At 36.7% G+C, this 20,714-nt stretch overlaps 1 protein-coding gene across 6 annotated transcripts in view; it reads left to right on the forward strand.

Moving 5' to 3' along the window:
* Positions 1 to 20,714, forward strand: part of ROS1 (ROS proto-oncogene 1, receptor tyrosine kinase) — a 126,389-nt gene that overhangs the window by 87,626 nt on the left and 18,049 nt on the right. For 5 of the 6 annotated variants that reach the window (XM_079148422.1, XM_079148423.1, XM_079148419.1 and 2 more), the window contains 8 exons: positions 2,367 to 2,535; positions 3,490 to 3,607; positions 6,670 to 6,860; positions 8,562 to 8,645; positions 11,917 to 12,052; positions 13,402 to 13,564; positions 15,414 to 15,478; positions 16,957 to 17,086. In XM_079148422.1, the coding sequence (XP_079004548.1) occupies positions 2,367 to 2,535; positions 3,490 to 3,607; positions 6,670 to 6,860; positions 8,562 to 8,645; positions 11,917 to 12,052; positions 13,402 to 13,564; positions 15,414 to 15,478; positions 16,957 to 17,086 (1,056 nt within the window). Of the gene's footprint in view, positions 1 to 2,366; positions 2,536 to 3,489; positions 3,608 to 6,669; positions 6,861 to 8,561; positions 8,646 to 10,336; positions 10,503 to 11,916; positions 12,053 to 13,401; positions 13,565 to 15,413; positions 15,479 to 16,956; positions 17,087 to 20,714 lie in introns of those variants that run through there. The other variant, XR_013765293.1, reaches the window with a different exon arrangement.

The following is a 20,714-nucleotide window of genomic DNA, read 5'->3' on the forward strand; positions in this document are numbered from 1 at the left end:
CAAAGACCTAGAAACACTACAACCGCTAGAAGAAAACATAGGGTCAAAACTCCAACATATTGATACAGGCATTGACTTCCTTAATAAGACTCTTAAAGCTCAAGAAATAAAACCAAGAATCAAGCAGTGCTTTTCTTATATATTTCCTATCTTCACACTTTCTCAAGAGATTTAGAAAATCATGAAAACCATTTAGAAAATCATGAAGCTGAAAATGCAAGATAGTCACTTTTGCATGTCTGACCATCTCCAGACAAACATTAATGGATGAGCACAATGGTTCTGAGAGGGTTGATGGGTGACCTCCAGTCAGAAAGTTCTTATCTTTTTTGGTAAGAACTTGAACCTTCCTCATAATGACAGGACAATTAAGAAAGATCTCAGAATACTGAAACTCTGAGGGTGAGTGGCAAGGGGGATAGATGTCTTCATGATTAATAATTTTGTTTTACAAAGGAAAGAGGAAGAACATGATAAATTTTGTCTCTGTCTTTTCTGGCACAATTTTTGTTGTCTGCAAATTGGTGAATTAAGAACATAAGGTTAAGTTTTGATCTAGATCTTGAATTACATAGATTTTATTTTTAAAAAAATTGAATTGTGATTTTTTTTTTTTAATCACAAATGTGCCAAAGAGCAAAAGAACACCTTAAGTTTAAGATTAGGGAGAAATAAATCATTTTAATTTGAAAATTTTTTAATGGAAGTCCATTGAAAATTTTTTTTTCTCAGCAGTACATGCAAATGTCTACCAGAACCAAAAGAATTCTGAAGTGCTGGTCTCTGAGATATCATATCCCACCACCTCCCAAATACTGCCCAAATAACTTGAAAATCTCTCTGGGTAGCCTTCACTCCTGCACTGGCTGGCTTCTTGACAAATGCAAGGTCCTGACTCCCTTGTGACTTTCTGGGAGAGCCGACAGCAACTCTCCAAGTTGATGGCCTGCCCGTAACATTCGGTGCTGTAGTGATGCCAACATGCTGCCATTTTCCAGAAAATGTCCTCAGGCAAGCTTCTCCCCTATGTTTCAGGAGTTCTGATAATTTCTGGATGGTGTGGAATGTTGGATCATCTCGTGTAGTTATTTCTACACCAGATCATTAGGGAGGCAGGGCCAAAAACTCTAACATTATTTTAGCTAGGAATTTCTCTCTCTTTTAATCTCTCTTACTCTCTCTCTCTCTCTCTCTCTCTCTCTCTCTCTCATGCACATTCAATTCAGATTAAATGTTGCAATGTTGCATATTCAATGTACCTATTTCATTAAGCATTCATACATTTATGAATTGAGTGCAGGCAATGTCACTAACATCAGCGTTTCTATTTCTCACTTTTAATTCTGTTTCCTTTCCCCCCATTTTTCTTTTTTTTTTGTAACATGATGGTCTGCTTCCTAAGGGGCAGTAGAGAACATTCCTAACTTCATAGAAAACTAATGTAAAATGTGCATCTAATGAAATGATATGACCTTGTGAGCACTAAATGAAAAAGAAGATGAAAGTAAAGTTTATTTATGGAAACTGACCTTCTTAGGAAACTCTACTAGGGAAAATACACCAAGAACTCTTGACAATATGCCACATCCTTGGTCTCCTATTTGTACAATTGAAATAAATCACCATTTTCAAATAATTATTTAAGGATCCAAATACATGGATTTTAAAAAAGAAATATCATAGAGAAATAAGTTTCAGATAGTTTTAATTACAGACCCAGTATCTAAAGGGGATGAAAGCAATATTTCCTATATTTTATTTTCAACCTTGCTACTTATTAGTGGCCAGATGGTGGGAAAGACTTTCCTTTTTTTAAAGATCTTCACTTCCTATGTATAAATATAAAGGATGCTGATTACATGTTTGAAGAGGGTGGTAGGAGGGAAAGCCCTACATGTTTTAATTTGTAAGTCACTATGGACTTCTTCAAAGAATAGAAATAAGTAAAATTTATTATTTCAAAATGAACAAATCCCTAAAATCAAAGCTATCATTATTTTGTTCCATCATTATTCCTCAACTGTGAATTTGCATTCTCAGCCATCCGATTTAATTTAGGTGTCTACTTTTAGGAATATGGAATGTCACAACTCAGAGTCTTCCCATGATATTTAGTCAGGGTTACATGTCCCACCTTGGCTTCATCTAAGAATCGTCATTCAGGTCAATTAGAGCCTGTCATGAGAAACAAAATGGCTATAGGTGGTGAGAATGATGTTTGGAATCAAACATTCATAAAGCAGCTATGATTGTTTAGTAGAAAGTGAACTTCGGGTTCTAATGACTTGCCATGGGCCTATAAATTTCTATGTTTAAGAAGATTTTCTTAAAGAAACAAAAATGTTAGTTGAGACTTCTTTTTCTAGTGGAGATACAATGAGTTTTACCATGTCGAAGCTTCATGCAGCAAAGGTCCCGCTTATATCTGTAACATCACAGATCTACAACCTCATACTTCCTATGATATCCGAGTAGTGGTGGTTTATATGACAGGACAAAACAGCACCTCGCTTCCAGAGAACTTCAAGACAAAAGGTGAGTGTTAACTCACTCAGCACTCAGAAAGCCTACAAGGAACTGGGCACGGTGGTGCACACCCATAATCCTAATGACTTGGGAGGCTGAGGCAGGAGGATCTCCAGTTCAAACCCAGCCTCAGCAACTTAGCAAGGTCATAAGCAACTCAGTGAGACCCTATCTCTAATAAAAATATAAAAAAGGGCTGGGGCTGTGGCTTGGTGCTTAAGTGCCCCTGGGTTCAATCCCTGGAACAAAAAAAAAAAAAAAAAAGAGAGAAGAAAAGAAAAGAAAAAAAAAAGTCCACAGCGTCTCAAATCTTTTCCATCTCTTATTCAACAATCCCAGAGGCAGAAGTCTTTGCTTCAAAAGGAGTATATTACTATTGCAAGAACCTAAGTGAAGAAATTAGAAAGTCAGGAGTCTTTAAAGGCATAAAAAGATAATACTGCTATGGTCTTGTTAGATCCTGAGCAGAGCACAATTATTTCTCCTTTTAGTGTTCTGATTTCCTATCCAGCTGTGATATCTTTCAGGGAGAACTAAATCAAGAAAAAAGGGTAACTAAGTGTTCAACAAATATTTATTAAACAAATTCTATATTCCATATGCTAATAAATGAAAAAAAATCTAACAAATCTATTAAATTAATTAGTATTTAAAAATACCATAATTCCCAGTTGATCACTGTGAGAATAGAGGGAAAATGCTTCAAACTTAATAGTTTTCTTTATTTGCATTTATCACTTATCTTGTGTCAAGCTGGGATGCACTGTTACTACTATGACTAATCCATCTAATTCATCACTAATAAAATTTCTGATACTCATTTTAAAAAGCTACTTATATCAGAATACCTCTGAATATTTCTGAATGTATTTATTTTTCCTCAACATATTTTATAGAAAGATATCAATGCAGACTAGTTTATTCTTCTAATATATTAATCAGTATGTTCTTTTTTCTCTAAAGCTGGAGTCCCAAGTAAACCAGGTATTCCCAAATTATTAGAAGGAAGTAAAGATTCAATACAATGGGATAAAGCTGAAGATAATGGAAGTAGACTTATGTACTACATCCTTGAGATCAGGTATGTCTGTTTGCTAAAGTACTTTATGAACTACAAGGAACTAAGCAGTTAATTATTAGGTGACCAAAAGTAATAGTATTTATGAAATTATATTTATATACAAACACAAAGGATCTTCAGTATAAGACTTTGTGTGCATTGTTACGTTCTTTGCTCAATTCCTAGAGGTCACCCATAGCATTCTAATTACAAGGCCTATCACATCATTCTCAGAAATCTAAAACTGCTCATTAAAACCTTAGAGAGGGCTGGGGTTGAGGCTCAATGGTAGAGCACTTGCCTAGCACGATTGAGGCACTGGGTTCGATTCTCAGCACTGCATGTAAATAAATAAAAATAAAGGTTCATCAACAACTAAAAAAATATAAAAAAAAAAAAAAACCTTAAGGGAAATCATTCAATTACAGGCTCATATGACTGATATTTACTTACTATCTATTCTGCTTAAGGAACTAAGTTGATGTTTGATGTTAGGTGATGGTAGGTATGTAAACTCCTGATAATTTGTTTTGGCAAGATTGAATACTCTCTAGTGTGAACTGTCCATGAGTTAGGTATTTTTCAGAATGTAAAATTAGGGAAGGGGCTGAAATGGTCTGAGGCATACAGTCACCCAGGCTTCTTTATCTGTTGTTAAGATTACAGTTTATAGTGTACTCTCAGGGACTGAAAATGTGCTGTCCATGAAAACCAGCAGCTGATGTGCACATGAAACCTCAGACCTGGCCAGTACTAGGAGCTCAGTCAACCATAACTGGCTCGGCAGGACTGATTTCATGCCAACTTGAAGGGATAATTCCAAATTCCAAAGACACTCCCCTCACGGGACTATGAAACCATCTTTTAAGAAGCTCCAAGGACGAAAGTCACTTCCATAATTATAGTCCTGGCGACTCGAGCTTTAGATCTATTTTTGCTTCATCTTGCTCTGGCATTCCCATAACTTTAAAAAAGTTTTCCTGCTCACGTTAGAGAATTTCCTTGGCTATATTTCTAATTGAAACCTCTGTGGAAGTTCTGTTACTATTTTCCATGCACAGTGAAACACATTCTGACGTGTGGAATTGTCACAGTGACCTGTAACTGTATTTGTGTTCAACAATCAGGTCATACTATGGTTCTTGCTAGGACTTCTTTATGTGGTCCCCTCATCAACACCTTTAGTGCATGATTTCATCTGAAAAGTTTGTAGACTTCTTGTCCCAGGTCTCCATTATGAATACATGGGCTCCAGGATGAACTGTAACTTTAAGTATCTTTAACTCAGCTTTTTAGTCAGGACATTCTAGATAGACTGTGTGCTTGCTGATGGTGCAGTGGTTGTGCAAAGTATGTGAACTTGGGAGTGGAACAGACTTTATTAGTTTCCTAGGACTACCAGGGACTACCATAACAAAGTAACACCAACTAATTAGCTTAACAAAACATTTACTGTTACAGTTCTGGAGGATGGAAGTCTGGAATCAAAACATCAGCCGGACAATGGTGCTCTGAAGGCTCTGGAAAAATTCCTTCTTTGCCACTTAACTTCTTGTAGTTGGCAGAAATGCTTGGTTTCCTTGGCTTGTAGATGTATCACAGCAGTCTCTGGCTCCCTTATCACATGATGTTCTCTGTGTGTGTTTGTGTGTGTATCCAAATTTCACTCTTCTCACAAGGGCACCAGTCACTGAATAAGGGCCTGACCTAATCCAGTATGATCTCATCTTGACTTGATTTCATCTGCCAAGGCCCTATTTCTAAACAACATCAAATTCACAGATTATGGGTGAATGTGGATTTGGGGAGAACATTATTCAATCCAGTACATAGCTCATGTTTAAATCCTTGTTTATTTTGTTTTAGAACTTTGCTTTCTCATCTGTAAAAAGGGGATGATGATATCTCCCTGTTTAGGTTGCTATGAACACTCAACAAAATTCAGCAAAATTCATAAAGCACCAATATGGTATGTTGGCAAATAGGCAGTACTCAATCAATGTCAGAATTCTTTGTTCTCAATATGATGTGTGTAAATAGAAGCTGCCCAAACAATGTTAGAATTGTTTATTGTCTTCATTAGTCAATAACTGTGAAGAGTCACTTATCAAATTTCTAGGGACCTTTTTCTTTTGGATCAAAGTTGTTTAAAGAATAAAATTGCCAGTGCTTAACAAGAGACTTCACTAAATGTATAGGAGCCCTTTGTCATAATACTTTACTCACAAAGGTCCTGGGGACACCCTGTTCCTATAAGTTTTGACCAACCCCACTGCCTTGATGCTCTTGACGTTTTTGTCCATTCCCTGGTCCACCTGATACTCAGCCCTCCATATCCTGTTGCTCTTTCAGAACCACTCAATTAGCGGGAGCAAAATTAGCTTCTACTATATAACCCCAAGATCACAGTGGCTTGGTATCACATGCTGAAACTCTTAGGATCTGAAATTTTCTTCATTGTCAGAGAAGGTATAAGACCTTGAGCTTGCCTTCAGTCAGTTTCATTAAAAGTCATTATAGTTTCATCTTTTGAACCTAGCTCTTGTGTGCTTTCTGTGTTTCAATATGGATTGACTTTGAGGTAGAGTGTAGACTAATACAAAAGGAAGGAAGGAACCTTGGAATCTCAGATATAACAATTTTGGTGACTGAACTATTACACCTTCCTTATCAATTTATATTGTGTATTTTATCCAGATATGGCATAAGTGATTTGCAAATATGATGAGACTAAAAATGGAAACTTTCCTGTTGAAAAATATGAAATAATTGTATATGTTTAAATGATGAAGAAATTTTATACATTCTAAACAGAAGGAAAAGGATTTCCACCTTTCTCTTGTCCACTGATTATTCATAACTTTTTGGATTGGCTGAGTTGCTTGGCTCATCTATAACTAGGATGACTTTGTAAACCATGCTGTGTTCCACAGCCACATCATATGGAAGAAATGAGATCAAGGGTAAAGTGTACAATAAAACTCTCTGGAGTTCTGCATCAGAATGATATGAGAGCAACCAAAATAACACATACATTGTCATTTTTATTTTCTGTGTTTACTATTTTAGAGTTTCTTTTTCAGGGAAGGCACTTCAAATGATTCGAAAAATCAGAATTTAAGGTGGAAGATGGCATTTAATGGGTCCTGCAGTAGCATTTGCACATGGAAGTCCAAAAACCTGAAAGGGACATATCAATTTAGAGTAGTAGCTGCAAATAATCTTGGATTTGGTGAATACAGTGAAATCAGCGAGAATATTATACTAGTTGGAGGTATGTCAACATATCTGCTTACACACTAGCTTATTATTTTAAAGTTCAGTGATAAAAAATAGGTGCATCCTTAACTTTAATATCAGTTATGGTGATTGTATAACTTATCATTCAAACTATTGAACTATTCAAGTCATCTGATGTGGTCTTCCTAAATAAAACAGCATTATCATCATGTCATTTTTACTCTTAAATAGTAACCGGATATACCTTAATGCCTGCCACATCAATTCCAGGTCCTAAATAGGTTTCTAAGGCATCCAAAATCTGATCTTCAACTATCCAGTCTTATTATCTTGTTCCTGGCACTCCAACCTTATAGTCAAGAGGCCTGGGACAATTTTTTGTCTGTTTTCTAATACCTACTTCTTGAACCATGTGTCTTATTTCGGTTTACAATACTTTAACTTTCTAATCACTTCTGTTGGAAGACTCAGAACCATATTTGGTTTTTTCCTCTGTGCAGCCACTGGGTTCTGTTGATTTTATCATCTTGATTTGTCTTTGATGAATTTCTATCTTCCTATTTTCATGTTGGGTTTCCTAATTTAAGGTATCGTTTCTTGCTTGTGCTATTGGCTTAATCACACTGCTGACAGTAATCTAGCTGAAACACAGTCTGACTCATTTAACCACCTTTGAGTGAAGCAAAATGGTTCTTCGTTTGCTGCCTTCAGAATCAGCTACAAAGTTCTGTGTTATATGTGAAGCATTCCATGACTTATCTTCCAATTGTAGTTCATTTTCCAAATTATTTATTCCTGTGCTATAGCTGTATTAGATTGATTAAAAAGGTTTTTGTCACTGGGTCTTTGGCCTTGTGTTTTCTTTAGCCTAGAAGGTGGGACTCCACCCCCTACCATGTACTGCCTACCTAGAATTCCCTTTCCTTAATTTTCTGCCAATTGAAGTTCTTTTCACCTTTGAAGACCTAACGTAAAAGAACCCATCATGACACTTAACTGACACTCCTTAGGGAAAATTAATTATTGCATTTTATGCATAACTTTCATATGAAACTTCCATCATTCTTATTTGTATTTTAGTTATTCATCTACACAAGATCTTAGCAAACATTTCCTTAAAAGAAGCAAATATAGCAAATATTTTTGACCTTTCAAGCTATATCTGCTTTCTGTAGCATATATTTAAAAAAATACTTTAAAATTGTAAAAAATCATTCTTAACTCATGGGTGGTACAAAATCAGGTTGCAGCCAGATTTGTTCCAAAGGCTGTTGTGTGCCAAACTCTGGTCTACGTGTTATCTTTTCTATGCAACTGAAAATCCCTAAGAGAAGGCACCATGTTTTCATGTTTGCTTTCCTGTTTTTGCATGTTTAATATCCATGGAATTAAATGTGCATGAACTTAAAAATAATGATCCCAACTATCTAATATATAAAGACGGAGATTTCTTTTTCCCAAATTCATTAAAAAGATTATACATGTTTCTTCAGTCACTCTAAAATAGAAAATTGGGTGAGTGTAATTCAGTGGGGTGATGGAAGTTTTATTTTGATTTTCCATGGTGTATGTATTCGCACATAGATGATTTCAAACTACCAACTGTTTACCAACTGGCTTATAAAAATCCAATAGGAGCTATCTCTGGCTGATCACTCTATAGGTACTTGGGTAGAATTGGGACAATTTAGTTTTATTCTGTTAATTAATTTATTTTTCTCATTTATTTCATTAGATGGTTTTTGGATACCAGAAGCAAGTTTCATACTTATCACTGTAGTTGGAATATTTCTGGTTGTTACAATCCCATTGACCTTTGGTAAGTGTCAGAGATTTTAAAAATAGGCAACAAACTGTTTACTTTATCGCACTGATCAATTTATCTGGCAGTTTATCGAACCTCCTCCATGAGACATAACCTGATTAAATATGTTCATGTAATCCAACATTACCCTTGACCATCCTTTTATAATGAATAATTTCTGTGATTTTTTTTTTTTTAATCAAGAGATCTGTTAGTGAGTTTTCTGTTACTCTAGAGGCTTGTTTTGGCTCACGGTTTTGGAGGTTGCAGTCCATTACTGACTGGCCCTGTTTCTTTAGGTGTGTGGTGCACACTGTGGCAGTATGTGACCAAGCAAGGCCTTCACCTCATGGCTAGGAATGAATGAGAGAAAGAGGAAGGGGAGGGGGTCCCACTGTTCACTTAAAGAGCACGCTGCCAATGATGTGCTGACCCCCATGTGGTTCCACCTCTTAATGTTTCCACCACATCCTGACCGTGTTGAGGTGGGGACTAAGCCTTTAACACATGGGTTTTAGGGGACATTCCAGGTCCAAACCACAGCAAGGGTAACTATTTTATGAAAAATATATCTTCATATATATTTCATGGTATACTTTAGATAAAATTATTTTCAAGATGACCATCTTCTAGTTTTCTTTAAAAACAGTATTTGTTTCTGATTAGCTCTAACAAATGTTTTGTGACTTACAGACTGAAATAAACAAAAGAAAAATAACCCTGGGTACAAAAAAAGTGTAGGATTAGTTGGGAGGCCAGTGACAATCTTTGGTCAGGATAGTTTTGGTCTCCAGGCAGACAGCCTGGTTTGGAATGAGCAGGGCCTCTTTCTCAGGAGATCCATTTCTGGCTTGTAGGATCCGCACTCACTTTCAAACATCTGACTGACTTATTTCAAAACCCTGCTCAATTTTAAATGACTGGGAAAGCAGAAGAAGTAGTCTAGGTAGATAGTGAGTTACCTACTTCCCATTATTCACTTTAAGTGGATATGCTAGTTTTAAAATACCCCGCCCTCTTTTAAAATTTAGTTCAGTGAAGAGAAAATAGAGTAGTAACTCCAACAGGGACAGTCAGATATAGGACCTATAGGGTGATCATAGTGATAATATGTTCTGATTGTTCCTATTATTTCATTGTAAATATTAATAGCACTTTCTTTCAGCTCTCAAAAAGTCTGTTGGTTTGGATTGCAAGATGTATGGTCCCATTCTCTATTGCTGACACACGGAAACATTGTGAGGAAAACATAATGTCAGAAAAGGAACTCGAGCACATAATCAGGAACCTGTGGTTTATTTTATTATAAATATGGGAAAGTGACGAGGGAGGTTGAAGGAAAAGTTACAAGCATAAAGTCAAATTCTCTCAGGATGAGGAAAGCCAATGTTTCATACAGCGTTCTAAATCTCTGTTCTTTCTCCAAACTGATTTGAGTCACAAGGTTATCAGAGAGCACTTTGAACTTGAATAGAGTTCATTTCAAAGATTCCACTCAGACAATATGTGGAACTCCTTCAGCAAAGTAGGAAAGCTAAAAATTTCAGCTGACCCTGCCAGGATTTTAACCTGTGGTTCCAGGGAGTCTAAGTATTGCACAGCTGATGTTTGTGCCACTAAGCCGGCCCCTCCACAGTTACACATATGACTGCAGTATATTTGGCAGTTGGCATATAGGCTTGACTGCTTGTCTGCTTTCCTGCTAGAAAGGATATTACATGAAGAACCCTTCATCTGACCTTTGCTTGCCTGCTTGTACATCACCATTGTTCAAACTCATGACTCTAGTGGATGAACATGAGATAATTTCAGACAACCTATTGTGTGCTTTCAAGACATTCTATGGATCTCTGACTTTCTGAGGACTTAAAGGTCTTTATTTTGTTTGGAACTCATGAATTTTTGAATGTAGCTAAGCTAATTCAGTTTTTGCTTTTATTAGCGGTGCATGTGGTTTTGCTAGTAGTGTGTGAGTGCATGAGAAAAGGCTGAGTTACTAAAAGACATAGCAATTCTTTTAAAATTTGCATTGTGTGGAGGACTCTCATTGGTCATACTTATAAACTTGAAAGGATGGTTTAAATGTGAGCATTGACAGCCTTTGAATTGGTGAGTAGTTTTATCTAATGTGCAACATTAGCCTTATTCCCGGGAATAGAGGGAAATAAAAAGCTGTAAAAATACAATTGCTGGCCTTAGGAACTTGCCCTTTAATGAGGTGGTAAGACATACCAGTATGAAAAGAGAACTACCTATTTTAAATAACATGAAATGTACAAGATGGTGACTTAGGAGAAACACTAAGTAGGAGGCACACTTGGTCTTTTAAATTCAGAGATGAAAGATCCACAGAGTTTGCAGATCTCTCAGATGGTATCACCAGGAATGTAGGGCTTACCCAGGGCCTTTAAAAATGTAGAAAGGGGATGAGAGCATTTCAGGGTTGAAAAACTGCAGTAGCAAATGTACTTGCAACTTTTCCATTTATAGTCCCTCCAGTGGAATTTCATGTGAATAAAATTCTAACCCTCTTGGATATAGAAGCTACTGTGAAATGAAGTCCAAATTTTAACAATCATTTTCCAAAGCATCTTTGCTGTTTTCAACTTCTGAGTCAATATTATACTGTAGATAGGTGATCTTATTGACATAATTGCTTTTTAATTAAAAAAAATTTTTTTATCATTATATCTGTTCATGTTATAAAAAGACAATATAAATTATACATGATTCCATAACCAGAGGGAAAACCTGATAATGTTTGGTGGCTTTCATTCCAATAATTTTTCCACATATTTGAATATATGTATATAAACAATAGATATAATAGTCTTGCACTGTCATTATATTGAAAACATTTTTTAATGTGCCATCATATTGAAAGCATTCCCTCAGGTCTACTAAATGGGATATGTCTGGACTCAGAAATAAATTTGTTTTACTAATAGTTATTATGCAAGTTTGTTTCGATTTATCTTGGGTCTAGTTTATGGGTCATTTTGAGAAATAGATTCTAATATTAAGATGCTTCAATTTATTTATAATAATAGTAAGAAAAATGTTAATGTTTACTCTGAGAAGTGAGATAAAGGTGATATGTATAAGTTGTATGTTTTTAATATGACATTTTATCTGAATCTAATACTGTGGCACAATTTTAGTCAAGTTCTATTATTTTGTCTAATTGTGTTCTTATATATAAGCATTTAAAGTGTATTAGCATGTCCTGAAGGAAAAAGGAAAAAAAAATATTTTGTTATTTTCTAAATTATTTTTCTCTTTATAGTGTGGCATAGAAAGTTCAAGAATCCAAAAACTTCCAAGGAAGTACTGACGGTTCTCCTAAACGAAGACAAGGAGTTGGCAGAGCTGCGAGGCCTGGCAGCGGGGGTGGGACTGGCTAACGCCTGCTATGCAATACAGTACGTGGCCTGGGTACTCTTTATGGAGCACTAATGCAAAGAGTGGGTGACAATGCCCGTTACTCTAGCATAATTATTAATATTAGGCCCTTTATTCTGTCCCTTATTTATGCTCCTTATTCTGGCATAATTATTAATAACTTTCTCTTCTAGTCTCAAATATGACGAGGGATGGTTGGCAAATTATGTGGTTATCCTATAAAAGAAAAACAAAAAAATTCATTGCTTTTCAGTGTTTTATTGTGTAGTTCAAAAGTAAATGAAAGAAAATATTGCATTGCAGAGAGTAGATGGTAACATGGTTGGTTCCATTGGAGATAGAATTTGAGATGAGAGGAAATTCCTCAGATCTCATATATGTCCTGTCCTATTAAGTCAATTTTAGTCCATTTCAGAAGTGGCATGGTGATTGCCTCAAAATCTCTTTAAGACAGATGCATTTTGAACTTCTGTTGTCATTATAATTGAGGAAAATATTTAAGTGTTTCTTTGCACGAGACTCTATATTATAGTCTATACAAAAAGAAATTTTATGTTCTTAGGATTTAAAGTTGATACAGAGGTAACCAGATATTTGGGATTGATTTTCTTTGAGAAAATAATCAGCATATCTGATATTAAAGATTCTTTATTAAAAACTCAAAGTTACTGGGGAGTGAACCCAAGGGAGCTTAACCACTGAACCACATCTCAGCCCTTTTTTATATTTTATTTAGAGACAGGGTGTTGCTGAGTGCTTAGGGCCTCATTAAGATGCTGAGGCTGGCTTTGAACTTGTGATTCTCCTGCCTCAGCCTCCCAAGCCACTGGGATTAAAGGCATGCACCATTGCTCTCTGCAAACCCAAAGCTTTAATCTAGAGATTCCCCTCTCATGATAGTCCAAGTGAGGACATTGGCATTCTAAATTAACCTGGTAGATGGTGATGGGGTTGATCTTTTTGGTCATAGTAAATTCCATTTTACATAACATATCAGGTATATGAAACAGTTGAAGTGAAAGCTCATAGGCTTGGATGCATCTATTGCTAATTTGCAAACATTTTTTTCACACAAATTAGCAACCTGAAGAAATTAATAGCTGCTAACTTTGACAGAACTAGCTTAAAAAAAAATCTTAAAGCAACACATACACATGCATATTTCTGTTGAAGTGAAGATACCTGGAAGTGAAGCTACTTGCTCTATGTAAAAGGTGGTGGAATCAAGAAGTATTAATAGGAGCTCAGAATTTCGTACCCTATATCACATACAATCCACAATGTTGCCATGCCCTGAAATCATTCTCCCTCAAACACAAACTTTAAGCTGTATGTATTTCGTGAGAATAAACATGCTGTTATTTTACAGTACTCTTCCGACCCAAGAGGAGATTGAAAATCTTCCTGCCTTTCCTCGGGAAAAACTGACCCTGCGTCTCTTGTTGGGAAGTGGGGCCTTTGGAGAGGTGTATGAAGGCACGGCAATAGACATCTTAGGAGATGGAAGTGGAGAAATCAAAGTGGCAGTGAAGGTAACGGGGATCTCTGAATTCCTTGACCATTTAGGTCACCTTATTCATATGGGTTGGCATGTACATGACTGTAAAAAAAGTTGAATGCTCAACTGATAAAAGGACCAGGAACAGGGTGAATACAGTTAGCAATAATGTATATGTATCTCTCAAAATAGAAGATAGAATTTTTAAAGCATGCACTAATAAATGATGAAAGTGTGGATGGGATATGCAAATATCCTTGATTTGATCATTAATCAATAGATACATAAATCAAAACATTGCATTGTACATCTAAATATGTACAAGTAGGTTAATTTAAAATAAAATTAATTTGAAAAGTGACTGATAGACTGTAGAAGCCTATCCATAGCTACAAAAGTCACCATCCTTCCACCCCCACCCATTTTCCATATATGTTGTATAATCAACAGAAAATCTCCAGGGTTTACATTTCCTCTAAGGCAGTTAACTAAACCCTGGCACACAGTTAGTTCCCATCAATCATTCTAAAAGGAAACTGGAATTTCAAAATACATTCTCAGAGAATCAGACTGGAATCAACAAGGGTTTTCTTTAATAAGCAGGTAGTAAATATTTAGGCTTGCTGGTCATACAGCCTCTGTCACAACTACTCAATTCTGCTATTGCAGCTCAAAAGCAGCATAGTCAAGATGTAATCCACTTAGTGTGGCTGTGTTCCAATAAAACTTTATTTATGAACATTAAGTGTGAACTTCACATAATTTTCATGCGTCATGAAATAATATTATTCTTTTGACTTTTTTCAACTACTTAATGTATAAACTGTTTTCAGATTATGGATTACTTAGGTAACACGCTGAATTTGGCCCATAGACTATATTTTGCTGACCTCTGTACTATGTGATTGTCACTGTATGTTTAATGTATATTTAAGGAAACACTGGATACACTGTCATATTTTTGTAAGACTTTCTTTTGATGGTAGGATAATAAAACTGTTAATGCAATTGTGCACCTTCCTGTTCACTGCTTATTAGGAATTTATTACTTTGAGGGTAGCTTATACAAGCAGAAAATTCAGCAAAATTCTCTTCAGTTCCAAATAATATGCTTTAAAAGTCCTGTAACTTACTCCAGTCTCAACTGGTTTAAACAAATGTTTATTGTTCTCACATAATGAGATAGATGACTGCTGGTTTTGGTGCAGTCCTATGCCCTGTCAGAGTCAGTATCTCTGAAATTCTCTTGACTTCTGTTTGTGCTTCTTGTTGCCTCATAGTCCCCAGGTGGCAGCAAAAGAATCAGGCATCACATCTTCATTCGGACCAGGGAAAGAGGAGTAGGATGATGCTAGATATATATGTTTAGGAATGCAAATTTTCCCACAAGCCTCTCTCCTGCTCAGCAATTTTCTCTTGGGTCCAGAACTGAGTCATATGACCACACTTATTTATAAGGGAGGCTGGAGAATTTCAAAACAGATTTTCATGAGTAACTTACATCAATTACCTAAGACGTGGCACCATGCCCCTAAAAAACAAATTAGAGTACTGTTAGCAAAGAAATCAGGAAACTACATATTGAGTAAAAAATTTTGAAAGGTAAGACATTGACCTGTTAAATGCCAAAATCAGTCTCTTTTTAAAATTTCCATCTTTGGAGGAAAGTTGTATAAATATTACTAGATCTTTTATCTAGCAGATGTTCTTACTTGAACACTAGCAATAATAGGAGGTTTGCAGGTCACACGCATGTGCTGTATCTGCGGTCTATTTCCAGCTCTCAGGGTGAATACTGCAAAACTAAACCAAGGCTGTCTCCATTAATCCACTGAGCTCACAGGATGCTCTACTGATTCCTGACTTGTTTTTCTGTTGCGCAGACCTTGAAGAAGGGCTCCACAGATCAGGAGAAAATCGAATTCCTGAAGGAAGCACATCTGATGAGGTATCAGGGTAGCTCCAAAATAATTCTCTCTTTTTGATGTGGGTAGGAAGCTTTTGCCTCTGTGCATTGGATTTTTAACATACAAAATGACTGGTTGTTATAGATTTTGCTCAAAGCAAACATAACTGAAAAGTTTTAGAGGAGATATGTCTATACTAACAAGTATTCTATGGAAATATATCTGTACTAACAAGTGTTCTATGAACTGGCATATGGATGCCAGTCAGTTGAGTCAGGGTACAGGCAGTCCTCAGGCAAAAGTTTCTTCTTTCTTTTATCTTTAAAAAGGGGGATGATTTGCAAGTGAATTCTGAAGCTTTGAACACACCTGTGTTCTAAAATATGTGATAATGGGTGAAGTAGACCCTGTAAGGGTGAGTTCCCTTCAGCACTATTAGATATCCCTTCCTAGTAAATTTGTCTGCAGTTTCAGTCAGTTTATGGCCATGAAAAATGCTCAAGGACATCATTTAAAAATGCTTTTGTTGGCGCATTATGATATACACAATAGTGGAGTTCATTGTGACATATTCATATACGTACATAACATAATTTGCTCCATTTCATTCCCTAGTACTTCCCCTTTCCCTCCTTGCATCTGCTTTACTGATCTCCCTTCTACTTATATATACATCTGTATATATAATAAATATTTTAATTGGTGCATTATAATTATACATAAAGTTGGATTTGTTGTGATGTATTCATACATGCATATAGCATAATTTGGTTGATTTCATTCCCTGGTTTCTTCCCATTCCCTCCCCTCCCCTGACCTTCTCCTCAATCCTCTACCTCTGCTCTACTGATCTCCTTTCAAGCAGTTCAGGGAACCCCTGACTGTGGGCCCCAGATGGTAGGTTTGTCATCTTAATAAATCAGGAGAGGAGGAAGGAAAGATGGAGGAATGAGAAAAACATCATTTCCCCTATGTATATGTATGATTACACGAATGGTGTGACTCTACGTGGTGTACAACCAGAGAAACGAAAAGTTGTACTCCAAGGAATCAAAATGCATTCTGCTGTCATGTATAACTAAATAGAACGAATAAAGAAAGAAAGAAAGAAAGAAACCAGTAAAGTCAAAGCCTGTTGACCTGAATTGTTTCTCTAAAAGAGAAAGAATATATTTCATACTTGTGATGACCAAAAACATCATCAAAGATTCCAAAGGTCTTTTGAAGAAGGCTATTAGTCAAAATCGCTTTCTTTTCTATAACAAAATTCTTAATATAAATGCTATTTCTTCTAAAATACACCCTATTCTATTCACATGCATTGGCCACTAGGGGTTGCCATGTCACCTCCATAAGGCAACACACAGACCAGTACTTGGAAAAGGAAGTTTGCACCTATTAAAGAAAGTCAGGGATTCTGAAGGAAACTATGGATAAAGAATTTGTCTACTCTATAAGGTGTCTCCGCTAGGTCTCCTGTTGCTGTCATGTTATCAGTCTTTGTCTTTCCACCTTTTAGCAAGTTTAATCATCCCAACATTCTGAAGCAGCTTGGAGTTTGTCTGCTGAATGAACCCCAGTACATTATCCTAGAACTGATGGAAGGAGGAGACCTTTTAACCTATTTGCGGAAAGCCCGGATGACAATGGTAGGCAAGGGGGTCCACACTATTGATTTCCTCATGTCAATGTCCTATACTTTTCCATTAATTTTAAGTTCAATAGGTTGTAATTTTGGCTGGTGCTTGAACCTTAGGTTTCCATGGACACTTTTAGTGTCAGATTGGGGCAATTTGAGCCTGTTTTTAGTATTGAATGGGAAAATAGGTCCCTTGTTGTCAGAATCGTGTTTTTTTCTGGAGCATAAAGATTGTGTGGAGTTGGGAAAGGCACATCTCTTTACTTTATCTATGTGGTTGTCTGTCCCATATTATATTTCCAGTGCTGAAGTCTTTACTAAATTCCAGACCCACGAGTCAGATCTATTGACTTAGATCTACCTAGGTTGGTCTGTTGTTGACAAATCAATTTGGATTTTATTAGTCACCTTGAACTTGCCTTAACCAATACAAACCTCTTGATTTCTAATCCTCTTCTGATCCATCCATCTAACCCCTTGTTTTCTTTCTTCCTACATCCATACTGTCAAGTCCTGTCAGCTCTACAGTTCTGCCTTCACAATGTGCCTCAGATCTGTCTTCTCTTCTTCAGTGTGGACCCTAAAAACACTGTGGAATAGTGGACTGGGCCAGGACATGACCACCTGTGGGAACCTACTTTATGCTTCAGTTAAGGAAACACATGAGACAACACATTATTGTTTAAATCTGTAGATTTAAAACAGTTAGATATTTTACTATCAAATTAAATATTACATGACTAAAAAATTAAATGTATGACAAAGCTTACAGTGTGAAAAACAGGAGCCCTGTGCTGCTTGCCTTCCCCACTACCCAGGCCTGCATGTATCTTCTGGTGTTTAATTCCACATTCTTGAAGACTCTGCTCACGTCGTAAGATGTACATTGATTTTCTGATTTGGGGAAGAAATCTATTCACATTCCCCTATGAAAGATGAGACTTTAACTTAGACTTTGTCCTGTACCTGCTCAACCCCACCAGCATTAGACACAGAAAAACTTTGCTTTCTCCAGTCTCCAACATTATCACTTTTCTCGAACACATCAGTATTCCAGGTTTGCATTTTTGCAGCTATTTAATAATAATTAAAATGCAGCTCGGTTACTCAAATGCTATGATTGTGGGTCCATCTCCCCCATCCCATTCCTGCTTGGGTCATTTTAATAAATACCTCGTATTTTTTTGTTGTTTTTCATTTGTTTTGCTTGCTATTTAGTTAAGCTCTCTGCTAGAATTATATCACTTTTCTCAGTATGGCTAGTCCATCAGATAATCCAGTTCTTCAGTTTTTCTCTGGGTACTTCCTTCCTGAGGCTATACAGGTGCTTGTCCTTCAAGCTGGCTGCACATCTGTTGTCCCAGGGATTTTCTTCATGTGTACCCTGGTCATGACTCTCAACTCTTGTTATCCTAGACCCTTTCACCCTCTATCTCATGACTTCTTTTTTCTGTTTTGGGGAAAAGCAAGAATGAGGAAATATGCAAGTGAGGCAAATTTTTGTTTTTTTTTATTCTTTTTTTTTCCAGAAAATATCTTTCATTCCTCCATCACATTTGATTGATAATTTGGTTGGATTCTATGTTGAAAAACCCTCTTCTCCCCAAATAAAACCATCTCCATTCTCTAGGTTCTACAACTGTCACTAGAAAATCTTATGCTGTTCTGATTCCTGAACTTATTTGTGATCTGCTTTTTGCCCCTCTTTTTGGAAAACTTTAGTGAAATTTTGTCTGTCGTACACTTTTTTCTGGACAGTGTCTGAAAAATCAATCCCTTCATTTTTGCTTTTAAAAATATTATTTCTTTGATAACAAATAAAGCTTTTAGTTTCCTCTATACCCTGGTTATAGAAATCCTGTTAGTTTTATAGTGCGCCACTTTGTTTCATCCTCTCTTACTTTTGTGTTCTATTATCTCTTGGTCTTTTTCTCTCCATTCTGATAGATTTGCTTGACTTTATCTCCTAAAATTTTCATAGAATGAAATGTGTTATCATATTTCAACTTTTTACAACCTTGTTCTTATACTTTGTTTTAAAATAATATTGGTTTTTTGTAGATTCAAAATTTTGCCATATTTCTTGGGATACTAATGTTTATTTGTATGTTTTGTTTTGGTGTGGTGGGGGCAGAGAAAGAAGATGAACTACAAGAAAACAGATCTACTTTTTCAAAATGATACCTATTGACCCAAGATCCTAATGGTTATAATGGCTGATTTTTCAACTGTACTTCAATTCTTCTGCTGATTTTCCTATGGGCTGACCTGTGGGCTGACCAGGAAGTTTCCAGGGCTTCATATCACTCGCTATAATCATAGAGGACAGGAAGCTGTTAGGTTCTGGGTGCCCATGAGGTAATACACAGACATGATGTCCCCCTCAGGGTGATGCATTCTGGACTAGCCATCTCTACACTGGGAGTGCTCAGAAGCACCATTCTACAAGAACCAGCACAAGTTACTGCCTCGTCCCTGCTTCCAGACTGTTTAATTTGGGGTGAAGGCATAAGGATTGACTGCAATAAGGTCTAGAAACCTCACGTTTGGAAACTCAGTTTCTTCATCCATCAAAACTGGAATATTATATAAAAAGCTCTCTAAGATTCTTTTTTTTTTTTTTTTTTTTTTTTGCAGTGCTGGGGATCGAACCCAGGGCTTGCCTTGCAAGCACTCTACCAACTGAGCTATCTCCCCAGCCCTCTAAGATTCTTTTTGGTTTTGATATTCTAGGACTGGATTAAGATAAAAAAAGAAAAAAAAAACCTATCAAAATAATACAAATATACAGTAGTAAATGTGTTGTCTTCCAGAACAATTCCATTTGTTAAATTTCCATTGGGTATTGTATTACAGTAAAAGATGTGGCTCTTTGTCTTAAGGAACTTGCCACATGGCAGGGACATCCATCATAGGTCACATATTAATTACCCGTAGGTAGAAAGTGTAAGGACCCATTAAAATGGGTAGAGAATATACTGCTGAAGCTCAGAGGAAGGAGAAGTGATTCCTAACTGAGAAGAGCAGGAAAGGCATTGTGGTGGAGGTCATCTGTTTGAGACACAGCTAAGGCAGGAGCTATAATGCTGGTTGAATTATACCATCTCCTGAGTGACTAAGGCTTTGACTAGTATAGGCCCTGGTAAAGGTTTAATACATCTGAAGGGTTTAGCAAGACATGGCAGGTGGTAGGTGAGGGTAGCATCTGAAGTCCAGGGTGCCCAGCATAGAGTGATGAGATATCCCAACAGGTGGTCATCAGAGACAACAGGAGGAGGTAATAGCCATGGACCCAAGCAGGCTGGTAGGCAGCATTATGGAAACCTCATCAGCAGTATAAGGAGCAGGGCATTATCACCAGACTGAAGTTCAGGAGCAGGATTCTAAATCAAGAGAAATTCTTCATGAGTAGAGTAGGTTTTACCAAGATCAAATAGGGTTCCATTTACACAGGAACAGGTCAAACAGTCAGGATGCCAATCAGAAGCCCAAACTTAGGCCATGAGACAGTCATCTAGTGGGCCTGAGCAAGGCTAGAGGGGGGATGATTCTTGGTGTAATGTTAGACCCTAGCCTAATCAGCCCGAGGTGTAGTTGTGCGGGGCTGTGGCAATACTGAATTCCAGAATACTAGGATT

This window comes from Sciurus vulgaris (genome assembly GCF_902686455.1).
Source record: "Sciurus vulgaris genome assembly, chromosome: 7".
NCBI classification, from domain to species: Eukaryota; Metazoa; Chordata; class Mammalia; order Rodentia; family Sciuridae; genus Sciurus; species Sciurus vulgaris.